The following is a 13,025-nucleotide window of genomic DNA, read 5'->3' on the forward strand; positions in this document are numbered from 1 at the left end:
TAGTCCCTTGCAACCATACTGGGGTGACTGGGGGAGTGCGGCCCAGAGCACACACCATGGGCCGCCCTGGTATGGGTGACTATGTGGCACTTGTCTTGCTGTGGATTCTGTGGGCAGATGCCCCTGTGGGGTCATCTGGACAAAGGCAGAGCTGGCATCACAGCCCCAGCTATGATGGGAATGGGAGTCTGCTATGGGCCTGACCAGTGCCATCCTACAAGCACCACCCTACAGCCCACTAGGAATGTCTCCAGCCTGGCACTTCCCCTCAAGTACCCCTCACCCCAGCACATACAACTCAAATCCAATAAACCCAGGGCCCGCAAATCCCACGGGAGACCAGTGTGGGATGCAGGGGCACAGCCTTCACCTTCTGCTACCAGGAAGAGGTGGAGAGCTGGGTCGACAATATCTCTGGTTTTAATAAATACAGTGGGACCCCCGTCCATGGGCACCATAAATTATGTGATTAGCCCGGCCAAGCCAGGAAGGGTGCAGGGAGATGGGGGCCAGAGGGATTTTACACTATGTACAAGGTGGGCATGCTGCCTGCTGTGCCTGTCGGCCAATGGGGCTCAGAGGGGGAGGGCAGCGGGTGCCCTGGCTCTGCCAGCTGGCACGAGTGGGCAGGGCAGCTCTGGCACTGCAGCCATGCCCAGACGGGGTGTCCAGGCTGGGTGCTTGGCTGTGTCCATCCCACTGGGCTCCTCTTTGCCCCCCACCCTGTGTGGAAGCAATGGGTGGTGAGGATCACACTCCTGGCTGCCCAGCCTCGCTGCACACTTGCCCCGCTGTGAGCGGCGGTCACTGCTCAGTGGCTCCACGCCTCTGTCTGGGCATTCTGGACCTTCTCCCGCACATCCACAGGGTCATCTGGGGCTGCAGGAGTTGTGGAGGGAAAACAGGACTGAGAGACAGAACATGGCAGGTGCCAGAAGGGCACTTAAGTTGGCTGCAGGGGGTTGGGGAAGTGCGTGGGCACCTGCAAAAAGTTTTGAGGAGTGGTGCCCATGAGGGAGCACTGGCACTCACCATGGCACTTGGTGCAGCAGGGGTTGTCCCTCCTGGCAGGGCTGGAGCAGGTGGCTGGCGGGCACTCCTGGCGCTGGCAATGTGTCTCCCCCGACTGTGGAGCAGAAAGTGGGGCTGAGCACGGGGGGTGTGTAGCTGGCAGGAACTCAGGGGGTGGTGGGTCACTGGGGTGCCATTCCAAGCTGCTCTCCCACCCCACCCTGAGGCACTGGGGCCCCTTCTTGTTCCCCTGGTGCCACCCAAGGCCCGGCACACTCACCACACACCAGCACAGGATACACTTCATTTCTCCAAAGGGGGGCACGGAGGGGTGCCAGCTCTCATTGTTGAGGTACCAGCGGCGACCAAAGCGGCACGCCCGTGGCCCATCTGCCTGCATGCTGTCAGCCAGCTCAGGGACACTCTTCTCTGGGGCTACAGGAAAAGGCATTGGAAGGCTGCCTGCCTGCAGCAGGGGCATCCCATAGCACCCTGGGGGCCATGTGGGGAGGGCAGAAGGTGGGTGCAGGTACCTGGGCACTGCTTGCAGCAGTCGGAGGGGCTGGCACGCACGGGGTTGGCACAGGTGAGCCGTGGGCACTGCACCTTCTCACAGTGCACTTCACCTGTGGTGCCCTGCAGGGAGTACATGGGGCTCACAGGGGGCACAGGGCAGTTGGTACAAGACACACACTCCTCCCCTCAGTTTGAGCCCCCGCTTCATTGCCTAGTAACTGAGGACACCGGGTGCTGGGGCAGCTCTGTCACCAGCCCAGGTTGGGGGGCTGGGATGTTCACTCACCTTGCAGGTACAAATAGCACATTTGATGAGGCCAAAAGGGGGAACAACAGGATGCCAACGGGTGCCAGAGCCTCGCCATGTCTTGTCCCCATCGAAGTAGCAGCCTGGGAGAGGAAGAGGAGGAAGAGGAGGGAGAGAAGCACACAGTCCTGCAAGGGTGCTGGGAGGGCAAAGCTGACCCCTCAGCCCACTGGTACTCACCCTCACTACTGTCCCTTGCTCGCTCCAGCTTCAGCTCCTCCTGCCCCATCTTCTTCTCTGCAAGGAAGAAGAAGGCCATGAGGGGTTGCACACGGTGCCAGAGGCTCAGAGAGGCTCCTACCTTGTTCCAACAGGGAACCTCCCTGTTCCCCCAAACCCAGGACCCCTGCCCCAGCGCTTTGGGTACCTTCACAGATGGGGCAGCACAGGTTCTCAGGGTGCACCTGGTGGGTACAGTTGAGGGGCTGGCACAGGATGGGGTCACAGATCACTGTGCGCTTCTGGGGACAGCAGATACAGGGTTCATTACAGGGGGGCACATGCTGAGGGCTGCTGCCCCCCAGCATCCCCCTCCAGACCATACCTGGCAGCTGCAGATGGAGCACTTCTTGTCATATTCAGGTGCCCAGCGGGTGCCATGTGCCCGGTGCTGTCCCTCAAAAAAGCAGGAGTTAGGGTCGTTCTTTAGCTGCTCCAGGTCCCTGGTCTTAGTGCCCTCAGGGAGCTCAGCCTCCCCCAGGGACTCCCCTGAAGCCAAGCGTGTCCCTCCTGCATGGCACCGGTTAGGAATGTGCACCTGGAAGGGGGCAATTGGGCAGGAAGTTTGTCAGATCTGGGGGACCTCGCTGCCCAGCTGTCCTACACTGTCATGGCAGGTGCAGGAAGCACCACAGTATCAGTCATGCTAGGCTGCTGGGACCATACCCTCCATCCTGTGCCCTTTCCACCCTGCTCCAGTCAGTGGCACCTGGCTAGGGACACCAGGCATTGGTGGGGATGGGTAGGGGTGCCCTGCCTAGCTTAGGACCTACCTGTCCTCGCATCTCCCCATGAGGATGGGCTTTGGTGCTGACTTGCAGGAAAGCAGTGCCCTGGGCCAGATGCTGCAGCAGGTCGGCATCCAGGTCCTTCACCACCCCCTGAGCCTGCTGGGACAAGAGGATCGTGATGGTGGGGGGGATGGAGCATGAGGGCTGGCACACAGCCCCTGCCATGGGGTGCCCCAACTGGGTGCCCATCTCACCTCAGTGCTGTAGAAACCTTTCAGCAAGCGCTTGTGCTGGTGGGGGCGGGCACCCATCTCGCCCAGCTCAGCCACTCCGTGGAGATGGGCGCTGACAGTGCCATCACCCGGGTGGCCCAGCCCAGCCACCGAGATCTCGTAGTGCAGGTGACAGTGCTCATCCAGTGAGAGCCAGGCATGTCCCCCAGCCCCACTGCTCACCGGGGGGGACACCAGCTGCCCTGCCAGCACCACGGGCATCTCTGTGCACAGACAGGGGCCATGGGAGGCAGCAGGAGGTGGGTGAGGGGCTGCCCCGCTGCCTCCATTATCACCCCTGGGTACCTGTGTAGCGGGCAAGCAGCCCGCTGTAGGGAAGGGAGATGACCTGTCCCCGCAACTCGCCCTCCGCCCAGTCCTTGGTGGCCACATTGAGGAAAAGCTCATTCTGCAGCAGCATGTGGGCATCGCGGGCACTGGGGTTCTGCCAGACACCCTGAGCCTACCGTGGGTGGAAGACCATGTGGGTTAGGATGGGGATTTGCTCAAGCGCCTCTGTGACTCCCTACAGTATCACTGAGCACTCACCAGCCCATCCTTGTAGCTGGCAGTCATATCAAACAAGATGTTCCTCTTGCTCTTCCTTCGGGGTTTGGTCTCCAGTGTGATGCCCACCACCTCACTGGCAGTGCCAACCACCTGCACCTGAGGGCAGGGTGCTGAGGGGCAGAACCAGGGGGAAAGATGCCCCTGGGACCCCTGGAATGAAGAAAGGTGCCCCTCACTTACCTGGTACTCCAGGGTGCCATTCTCATGCAGTGCCAGCTTGGCTGAGCCCACAGCCCCTGTCTTGGTCGGCAGCAAGGCGTCCGCTCCACACAGCACACTTTGGATGGCTTCAGCCCAGGGAGAGAGAAAAAGGGAGGGGTGAAATCGGCATGCGGGGGCATGGCCACCCTCCATGCACCCCAGGGGGCCGGCCCCATGCTCACTGTCACAGCTGCGGCGGGTGGTGATGGTGCCAGCCAGCTGGCGTGCATGCTGGCCCACTGTCTCAGCCACGATGCGGAGCTGCCCCTGCACCAACCACTGCAGCTCACGGGCAGACAGTTCACTCAGCACCTCTGCGAAGTCAGGGTCCTGCCAGGGGGAGTGCAGGGGGTATCATGGCTCAGCCCTGGCTGGCACTGCAGCTGCCAGGACCCATGGGGTGGAGTGGCTTTACCTCCACAGTGATGTTGGCCTGGATCTCCCGTAGCGTCTGGCCATGGTGCAGGATGCGGACTCGCAGTGGGACCCATGGGGATTCTGGCCATGGCAGAGGGGGTTGGACCTGCTGGACCAGGGGGTCTGCGACCACCATGACCCCCACCACTCCCCGTCTGCAAACCCATCCAAACCAACCACACTCCAAACGCTCTGCACACCGACCCCCCCATCCCACACACCCTCTAGAACCCCCCAGCTCCACACCCCCTATAGGTACACCCCCCCCCCACCCCAAATCACGCAACAATCCCCATGCACACCTTATGCCCCCATGCTTTGAGCCTGACCCCATAGATGCTGATCCACACCCCCCCAGCTCCCTTGGGCAGTGCCAGGCCCCATGGGCTGCTCATGCCCACCCTCACCCCTGATGCCAGGTTCCAGCAAGCCCCGGGCCATGAGGATGAAGTGCAGGTTGTTCTCAGTGTCACTCAGTGTCAGCATTGCCATGCCCCCAGTGCCCAGGTGTGTTGGGTCTGATGAGGTCAGGATGGCACCAAATGTCTCTGAGCAGGGAGAGAGGTGTGAAGGGCATTCTGGTGAGCACCAGCTCGGGGGGGCATGCAGGAACTGGGCTTACCTGCAAAGAGTGCCCTGTGCTTGAGGATGTGCCCATGGACCTCTCCGGAGGGCTGTGCCCGGGTGATGAGGGACACACGGAGCTGCTCTCCACGTAGCAGCTGGACATTGGCTTTGGACACTGTCCTCCACATCCCACAGAGCTGCAGGCAAGGGTAGGACTGGGCAGGGCCTGGGGACAGTGGGAGGAAGGGGTGCCATGCCTCCCTGCCCTCCCAGCCCCTCTCACCATGCCATCTTCAGGGGCCGCGTTCTTCTGCACGGGGTGTTCAAACAGCACGTTGCCCTCAGGGTCACTAAAACGTACTCGGCTCGGCCGCCCCAGCCTGCAGGTGCCCAGGAGCTGAGCAAAGATCCTTCTTCACCCAGCTCCCCCCACCCTGCTCCCCTGGCACCACCCTGGCTCAGTGCTGGGCACAGGGGTGCAGCAGGGAAGGCATATAGGGTCACCAGGTGATCTGGGGTGGCCAAGAGAAAGCAGATATTCCCACTGGGATGCCAAGTGTGCCCACCATCCCACCACTGTCCCACTGGGTGCCAGGTGGGCTTCCCTGTCCCAGAACGGTGCCACGCTGGCACCATGAAGGAAGGGGGTCCCAACAAGCAACAGCAGCAGGGCAAGACCCTGGAAGGGGTCTGAGGAGGGAGCTGGGTGTTCAGGACCAGCTGTAAATTAGGAGCATTTTCGGCTCTGTTAGGCTCCCCCGGTTGGAGCTGGAAATTAGTCACCACTTTACTATGCAAAGGGGCCTGGATGTGAGGAAGAGCAGAAGAAACTGGAGCGGGAAGGAGGGAGGGGGTGGAGAGGCTCCGCTGTCAGTGAAGATCCAGGGAGAGTACAGCGAGGATGGGGGATCCCAGCAGCAGTGCCTGCTGGCACAGCCCATGGGGTGGCACAGTGCCTCGGCCTCCACTGAGTTCTGGAGCAGCTCCTGTTTGTTCCCGCTTCAGACCTGGAGGCGAAGGGGTGAGGCCGGCCCTGCACCATGGGTGTGCTGAAATTCTGGCTGCTCACCTGGTTTGGACCCTCAGCACATCAGGCCCCCTCCCCAAATCTCTTGCCCTGCTAACGCAAGGCTGTGGCACCGCAGAGGGATGTTGGAAGGGAAACTGAGGCACAAGGAGTGTTGCATTCCTCCCTTTTCGACTGTACCAGCCTGGGCAGAGGACAGGACTCACCGCTCATAGCTGATGGAGAAGAGCAGGTAGGAACGCAGCAGGGTGAAGCGAGCCTTGGCCACTGCACTGGAAGTGGGGTGCCATGGCTCTGGGCCACTTGTCAGCAAGGCCACAAATTCTGGGGAGGGGATATCAATGATTGGGGGGCACAGGGAGGAACCCGGGGCTGCTGTTGCCCACCTGAGCAGACGACTCACCTGTGCGGGCATCGTCACGGGCCAGCCCCTCAGAGCTGAGGTAGGAGCGGTCATTGTAGGGCTTGTCCAGGTCATCCTCCTTGTCTTGAAAGTACTCAAAAGTGTCGAAGGGATGGGCAGGACTCTTCTCTGAAAGGCCTGGCAAGGCTGGCATGGGATGGACACAGAGGGTAGATCACCTACCAAGCTCCTTGCGCTCAAGAGCTTGGGGGTCTTGGGCAATAATAAATTCCCCCTCCTGAGGCAGACCAAAATGTGCCCTGCAAATCACCATGGGGTTCTCTGCTGGAGTGCTGGGGGCACATATGAAACAGGAAGATGGACTGACAGGGTGCTTATCTCTGTGTACAGCCTCTGTATCCCTTCCAGGATTGGTCAGGGGCAGCTGTGCCCAACTGGGCTTCACCCTGCCCAGAACCTTGGAGGGACCCCGAGGTCACTGGAAACCACCGTAACAAACTGAAGAGAACTTTTTTGGGGGGATGTGCATTGTTCTCCCTTTCCCATGCCCACAGAGCACTCTGGGGGTGCAGGAGGGCTCCCCTCAGGGGTGCACGCCCCAGCCTCACCTTTGGGGCAGGTGGGGCAGCAGTGCCCGGGCAGCAGGGTGGCGCGGGAACAGGCGGGCACGGGGCAGTCTTGCTTCATGTTCTTGCAGTTCACTTTCCCTGCCGGCTTCCCTCGGCGGTTCCTCTGCTGCGGTGGGGAAAACCCGGGAGAGCTGTGCCAAGGTGTGCCTCCCCCTCGACACAGTCCAGCTCCCCCCAGCCCGGCCCATCTGGAGTCCCGAGACACCTTGTCCAGCTCCAGCTGCCTGTACGGCAGCCAAGCCTGGCCCCCTGGCCCCCTCCCCACGGCCCCTAACCCAGCTGCATGCAGCCCCTCCAGCCCCGGTCTAGGGGTCTGCTCGGAAAGAAGGAGGGGGCTGGGGGCCATTCCCGAGGAGGAGGAATGAAGCCTGATCCTTTAAATTCCCTTTCTCCTCGCCACAACAGTGGCGAAGGGGGTGAGGGTGGAGTGGGGACGGGCACAGCACCCAGGTGTCCGGCTGCCTGGAGGAATCCCCGCTCCCCTTCCCTATAGGGCGGGAGGATGTACTGAATGAAGGGGTCGATCTCCCCTTCTGGCAGCCCCCTCCCGAGCAGGGCCGCATCCCGGGGGATCTCCCGGGCGAAGGGGGATCCCGGGGCACTCACCGGCTCGCAGTGGCAGATAACACAGCGCATGACCCCAAAAGGCTCCCCCAGGTCCGGGTGCCACGTCTCCTCCAGGGCATAGAAGTGTCCCCCGAAGGCGCAGCCTGCAGAGACACCCCCACCACACCCGCCCCCGGTCACCTCCGGGCCGCGGACACCCCCCTGCCGCAGCCCCGGACAGCGGCCGGCACCGCCCCGCCGCCCGCTGGGCACGGCGGCCGCTCCCGGTGCTTCTCCCGGTGCTGGTCCCGGCCAGCCGGAGGGCCCGGAGCTGCATGCGGGGTGCAAGAAAACGGGAGGGAGGGATTCAGGCATGCGGTGCAGGGACGGGGGTGCGGGTGACAGAGAGGAGGGTGTACAGAGTAGGATGCACGGAAAGGGTTGTATAGGACGGGGGGTGTCCGGAGAGGGGGAATAGGGAATGGAGGGGAGAGCTCCTACCTGCCGTCCCCCCGGGGGGCGGCGGGTCCGTGTCCGGTCGGATGGGCAGGGCGAGCTTGGGGCGGGCGGCGCGGCCGGGCAGGAGCCGGAGTAGGGCGAGGAGCAGGAGCAGGGCGGCGCGCATGGTGCCGGCCGGCCGGGGCAGGCAGGCGGCCGGGGGCGGGGAGGGGGGGGCCGGGCGCTGCCGGGCGCTGCCGCCGCCTCTGCCCGGCCGTCGGCCCCGGCTCCGCTTTATAGGCGGCGGCATGGGCAAGCAGGAGCTGCGAGCCCTGTGCAAACAAAGGCCCCGCTAATGAGGCGCAGGCAGCGGCCGGCCGGGGGGGAAGAGCCCCCGCCGCGCTCCGACACCCCTCGGGCCCGGGTCCCGCTGCTCCCGCAGGGAACGGAACGAACTGTGGCACCCCGGGGCACGCAGCTCCCTGCTGGGCACGGGGTACTCACAGACTTGGGGTGTTCTGGGGGGACCCCTATCCATTGCCTCCTTTCCCTGAGCATAGGATACCCCCGGCTGTGGAGCATCCTCACCAACATGCCATCCCCAGGGTACCTGGAGGATGCTTTCATCCACACACCCTCCCTCAGGGCACCCCCAGAGGCTGGGTATCTTGGGGACACCCCCACCCCTCCCCCAGTCCACACAACACCCACCGGGACTTATGATACTGCAGACACCACCACAACCCTTCCACAGAGCTTGCAGTGTTGTTGGGCACTGAACATCCTGGGTATGCCCCCATTCACATGCCCTTCAAGGACATAAGCCCCTCCGAGAGCCCCCCATCCACATACCTCACCAAGAATAAGGCATTTGTGGGGCACCTCCATTTAAACACCTCCCTTCTCCCCCAACTCAATGCATATACTCTCTCCTGGCACACACGCCCCTTCCTCTCCCAGTTCACATTGAACCCCGCAAAGTCACATGGACCCCGCAGCTTGTGCTCTTGACATCCCCAAATCCCTCTGTCTGCTGTCCATCCTGGGCAGAGGAAGGCTCCAGAGCTGGACTTCAGACTCCTGTCCAATGGCAGCAGAGCCTGTGGGGGGACAGGAGCCCAGATGCCTGGGTTCCCTTGCCTGAGTAGAGGGCAGCTGTGGAGGAGGTTGAGAGAGAACACCAAGCACCAGTTCTTCAAGCTCTTCACTTGCATGTGCCTGGGCTGTTGAGGGTGGTGGCGGTGGGCAATGGGCAGACACCATGGGGAAGCCTGGGGAGAGCATCATTCAGTTGGGGAAACTGAGGCACACCCAGCGGGAAAGGGGGGGGGGGGTTATGTCACCCGTGTCCCTGCTTTGCCTCCTGAGGATGGCAGGAAGGGGTGGTGGGTGCGTGGCGGGCGGGCTCCCGGGAAGGGGAAGGCGGGTGGGGAAGGGAGGAGGGGGAAGCACGGGGCTGCCAAAATCAACTCCGGGCGGTGCAAACAGCCGGCCAGCTGCGCAGTGTAGTCAGGGAAACACGGCACAGCTGGAGCACAACAGGCCCCGGCCTCCCCAGAAGGCTCCTCCTGGGCCTCCTTGCGGCCCGGCAAGGGGCTGGAGGGGCTGCAGCCCCCCCGTCTGTGCTCCCGATGCCAGCCCGGCTGTGGTTGCCTGTCCCCAGCTTGCCTGCAGCCACCCTGTTGCCTTCCCTGCCCTGGTTTTGGCACATGTCCCTATGCAGTGGGCAGCTCTCCCAGGGAGGGCAGCGGGATGCAGGGGTTTGGCCATGCAGGGGACCTGCCCGGTGGCAGGAGCTGGCACGAGGAGCAGCTGGACTTTTCCCGGTGGAATCACCCGCTGACATCACCAGGGCTGGGACAGTGCCAGGGCAATGGGCATCCCCCGGGCATCTCCCAGGCATGGCCATGCACAATGCCCTGCTGCTTGCAAGCACTTTCTGCATGTGGGTACTGTGCCTGGCAGCGTGGCACCCCCACACCCGTGTCCCTCCTGCTGTCCCTGATGGTGACACTGACTCGTCCCCTGTGTCCTGCACAGCAGCAACCCCCTGGGGACAGCTGGATGCAAGTGAGGAGGAGACGAGATGGCTCCTGGCTGCTCCACTGGTTCCAGGAATCCAGTGCTGGCTCCACTCATCCAGAGCTCGTCACAGTCTCCTGGCTCAGCTGCAGGACGGGGGGAAGCAGCAGGGGAAGCTCTTTCTCCTTCCCAGGGAAAGGAAGGAGAGGTGGGGAATCTGCATGTTTATGCCCCTCAGTATGGGCGAAACTGCACGAAGTGGCACCATGAGGGAAAGGGGGGATGCAAGGGCTTCCTACCAGGCTGGCACTGGGGTTATATGCTGGCAGGGTTGGGGGGTGCTGGGCATCCCTGCCTGGGGAGGGGGCATTGCCACTGCAGTGGGGGCAACGGGCAGTGAAACAGATGCCCCTGCACTGCTTTGGCATCTCTCATCCACAGCCCTGGCTGCACCTGGAAATACCAAGGGATGGCCCTAGGCAAGGGGGAGAGGGCAGACTGCCAGAGCCTTAGGGTCCCTGTGCTGGTGGGGAGGGGGTGGTGTCGGCAAGAGCTGGTGCTGGGAAAGGGTCCTAGTCCCACCAGCTGCTTCCCAGCACTTGGCACATGTGTGCTGGCAGCACCCGGCACAATGGCGGCTCTGAGGCACTCCAGAGCCAGGCCTGGCGCCGGCACAGCCCCAGTGGGGCCACCGGCTGTGGGCAGCTGGAGCTGCACAGGGATGGAGCTGGATGGTCCTTGGCAGCCCTGGCCACCCTGCCTGACACCCACACCCCTCCAGCACCTCCACCCGGAGCAGGCACCCTTCTTGTCCCAGGGGTCTCAAGGTGGTGGCCCCATGGGGTGCTGTCACAGCACAGCGCAGGTGGGACACTCCAGTAACTCCCTCCAGAAGGGTCCACAGCACTGCTGGGGCGCCATGGGCGCGGTGGCTAGGGTCTTGGTGGGCCGTGGTGCTGGGGCCAGGTGGTGCCTGTCATGGGGCGTTGCAATGGGCCCTGGGCAGCACTCCTGCCCCACGCAGCTACCCCATTGTCTGACAGCCGCATTATCCGCTGCCTGCTCGAGGCTTTGAACATGAGCTGGGCTCCGGGTGGCAGGAAGGAGCCTCTGCTCTCTGGGGGTGGGGTTGAGGAATAAAAAAATCACATGTCCCAGCCCCCACTTCCCACCACCTCCCAGGCACCCCAAAACCCCCCTTCTTCCCCCATGCAGGCACCCTCCTCTCTCCAAAAAGACCCCCCCCTCAACTAACCCTCCCCGGAGTGGGATACAGAGAGCTGTCGGCCTCCCCAAAGCTTTGTGCCGACCGAGGCTTTCCCCGTGACTAATCCCCCCGGCCTTGCACACACGCGGCGGGGTGGGGGGGGGCTGTCGTAATGGGTGGAAATATCTCATAATTCACATTGGACATGGGGATTACAGCCATTCCGGCAATATTTGCACAACTGGTAGGCGGCTTAGAGGGCTGGGCTGCCCCAGACGAAGGCTGGGGGGCCTGGAGGTGGAGGGGATTTTGGGGGTGGCAGGTACAGTGAGGGGGTTACAGCCTTGTATGGGGGCCGGGGGGTGGGGGGAGAGCAATAGGGAGGGAATGGCTGTTTTCTGTCTGAAAACACATGGAGTTTATTACGGAGAGCATGTTGCTGGCATGATGGGGATGGCTGGGCTGGGCCATCATCCCAGCCTGCTGTGGTGGGCACAGCTTGGGGAACGGATGGAGACCCCAGATCAGCCTCATCTGCCAGGCTAAGCGGATCCCAGACATGCCTCAGGGGGACCATGACGACTTCCAGTGCTCTGTCAGCTCCATAAAACTCTGCTTACAGGAGAACCCAAAGGTGCTGGTATCCTCCTGGTCCCAAATGTCCCCTCCTCAAAGGCCTTGTGGGGTGATCCCAGAGGGAGGAAGGCGGGAGGCGTGCAGGGCACAGGGGAGCTGTGTTTGGCATGGGGATTAGCAAGCTCCCAGAGCGATGGTGGTCTCCCCCCTCCCCACCGGACATGCAGGCAAATATTTGTGCCCAGACTTCGCAGGACAGCGAGAAGGAATTTCATTCTTGCGCCCACCTGCGGTTCAGCAGCCTGGCATTAACCCCTTCGCCGCCCTATGGGTTGAAGGAAAAGGGGCAAGGTGCCTTCTCAGCAACCACCCTGCCCACAAGCAAGGTGGTGAGCTGGGCAGAGGAACAATATGTGGAAAGGGAGTACGGTGCATTCATTCTGGATACTGGCAGGGCCCCTGGCACAAGACACCATCTGGAGGATTTGCCTGTGGACATCCTCCAGGCAGCACCAGTAGCTTGCGAAAAGGATGCCAGGCAGTATGTAGTCTGCCAGGAATGGGGAAACGTGGAGAAAACCCTGTCAGGCTTCACCCCTAGCTATGCCACCCTGGCCAAGGTGCCCTTTGCCCAGCAGCTACATGGTGCTTTCCCTAACAGGCTGCCAGGGAGCATTGTGGAGGATGGGGGGAGCAGGAGTTTCAGGATTTGGGGAGCAGGATGTATACTGGAAATTTGCAAATCTAAAAAAATGTCCAGAGGGGACAGGGGACATACAGGTCCTAGATGCTGTCCAGCATCGGGGAGGGGGGCCAGCTTGGGTACAGGGTCCCCCACTGCCTGGCACCCCCAGAGCCCTGCTGTGCTCCTTTCCCCTGGCCCCAGGGCCAGCTGGGCTCTGAGCAAACGAGGCTGTTTGCTCAAGCCAGGATTAGCTGCTCTCTTTGTTCCTTTGACTTTCTCCTCCCTTTATGCCGGACCCTTTTATGGGGGCTTCAAAGGGGGCTGAGAACCCTCACCCCATCCCTGGAATCCCAGGTTTGCTTCCTATGACCCCCTCCTATCCTGTGCCAACATCGTGAGGGTGACCACCGTACACATCTGGGTGGCCTGCGGAGACAGCAGCTGTGCCACCCCATCCATGGTCACCCCCCTGGGCCCCCCTGCTGCCTAGCACCTCCAGCTGCCCTTGGCACCTCGGCGAAGTGGGTGCAAACGGCTGCCCCCCTGCAGTGGGATTCCCGGCACTTTGCACCCTGTAAGCAGAGGTGGGAAACTTGGCACCAGGACCCAGCCAGCTGCAGAGCCCCATGGCCTCCACCTGGCTTCCTGCCCCATGCCACGCCAGTGCGCTGCCGATCTAAGCCACAGCCATCATGTCCCTCTGGGGTCCCTGAGCCCCGA

General features: G+C 62.4%; 1 protein-coding gene across 2 annotated transcripts; it reads right to left on the bottom strand.

Annotated features, from left to right (window-relative positions):
• Window positions 1–409: 409 nt before the first annotated feature.
• Window positions 410–8,020, bottom strand: CHRD (chordin). 2 transcript variants are annotated; one of them, XM_030456172.1, is made up of 23 exons: window positions 7,879–8,020; window positions 7,438–7,541; window positions 6,811–6,937; window positions 6,242–6,388; window positions 6,045–6,162; window positions 5,095–5,191; window positions 4,867–5,008; window positions 4,652–4,792; window positions 4,243–4,325; window positions 4,010–4,157; window positions 3,807–3,913; window positions 3,606–3,722; window positions 3,363–3,519; window positions 3,039–3,280; window positions 2,827–2,940; window positions 2,379–2,591; window positions 2,202–2,295; window positions 2,015–2,071; window positions 1,814–1,917; window positions 1,545–1,647; window positions 1,292–1,446; window positions 1,033–1,126; window positions 410–879 (listed from the first exon to the last, which is right to left on the bottom strand). In XM_030456172.1, the coding sequence occupies exons 1-23, from the start codon at window positions 8,000–8,002 to the stop codon at window positions 812–814; spliced, it is 2,856 nt and encodes a 951-aa protein (XP_030312032.1). In that variant the 5' UTR covers window positions 8,003–8,020; the 3' UTR covers window positions 410–811. The 2 variants fall into 2 exon arrangements, with proteins under 2 accessions (XP_030312032.1, XP_030312031.1); XM_030456171.1 differs by having other exon boundaries at window positions 2,827–2,943.
• Between the last annotated feature and the right edge of the window lie 5,005 nt (window positions 8,021–13,025).

Source organism: Calypte anna, chromosome 9 (genome assembly GCF_003957555.1).
Source record: "Calypte anna isolate BGI_N300 chromosome 9, bCalAnn1_v1.p, whole genome shotgun sequence".
NCBI classification, from domain to species: domain Eukaryota; kingdom Metazoa; phylum Chordata; class Aves; order Apodiformes; family Trochilidae; genus Calypte; species Calypte anna.

Bases quoted from the DNA above. Each gene is read 5' to 3' on its own strand.
- CHRD (XM_030456171.1), bottom strand. From the start codon at position 8,002: ATGCGCGCCGCCCTGCTCCTGCTCCTCGCCCTACTCCGGCTCCTGCCC. The intron at 4,158-4,242 runs GTAAAGCCACTC...TCCCCCTGGCAG, and splicing joins AGGCCAACATCACTGTGGAG to GACCCTGACTTCGCAGAGGT. The intron at 3,281-3,362 runs GTACCCAGGGGT...GTCTGTGCACAG, and splicing joins GCTGCTTGCCCGCTACACAG to AGATGCCCGTGGTGCTGGCA.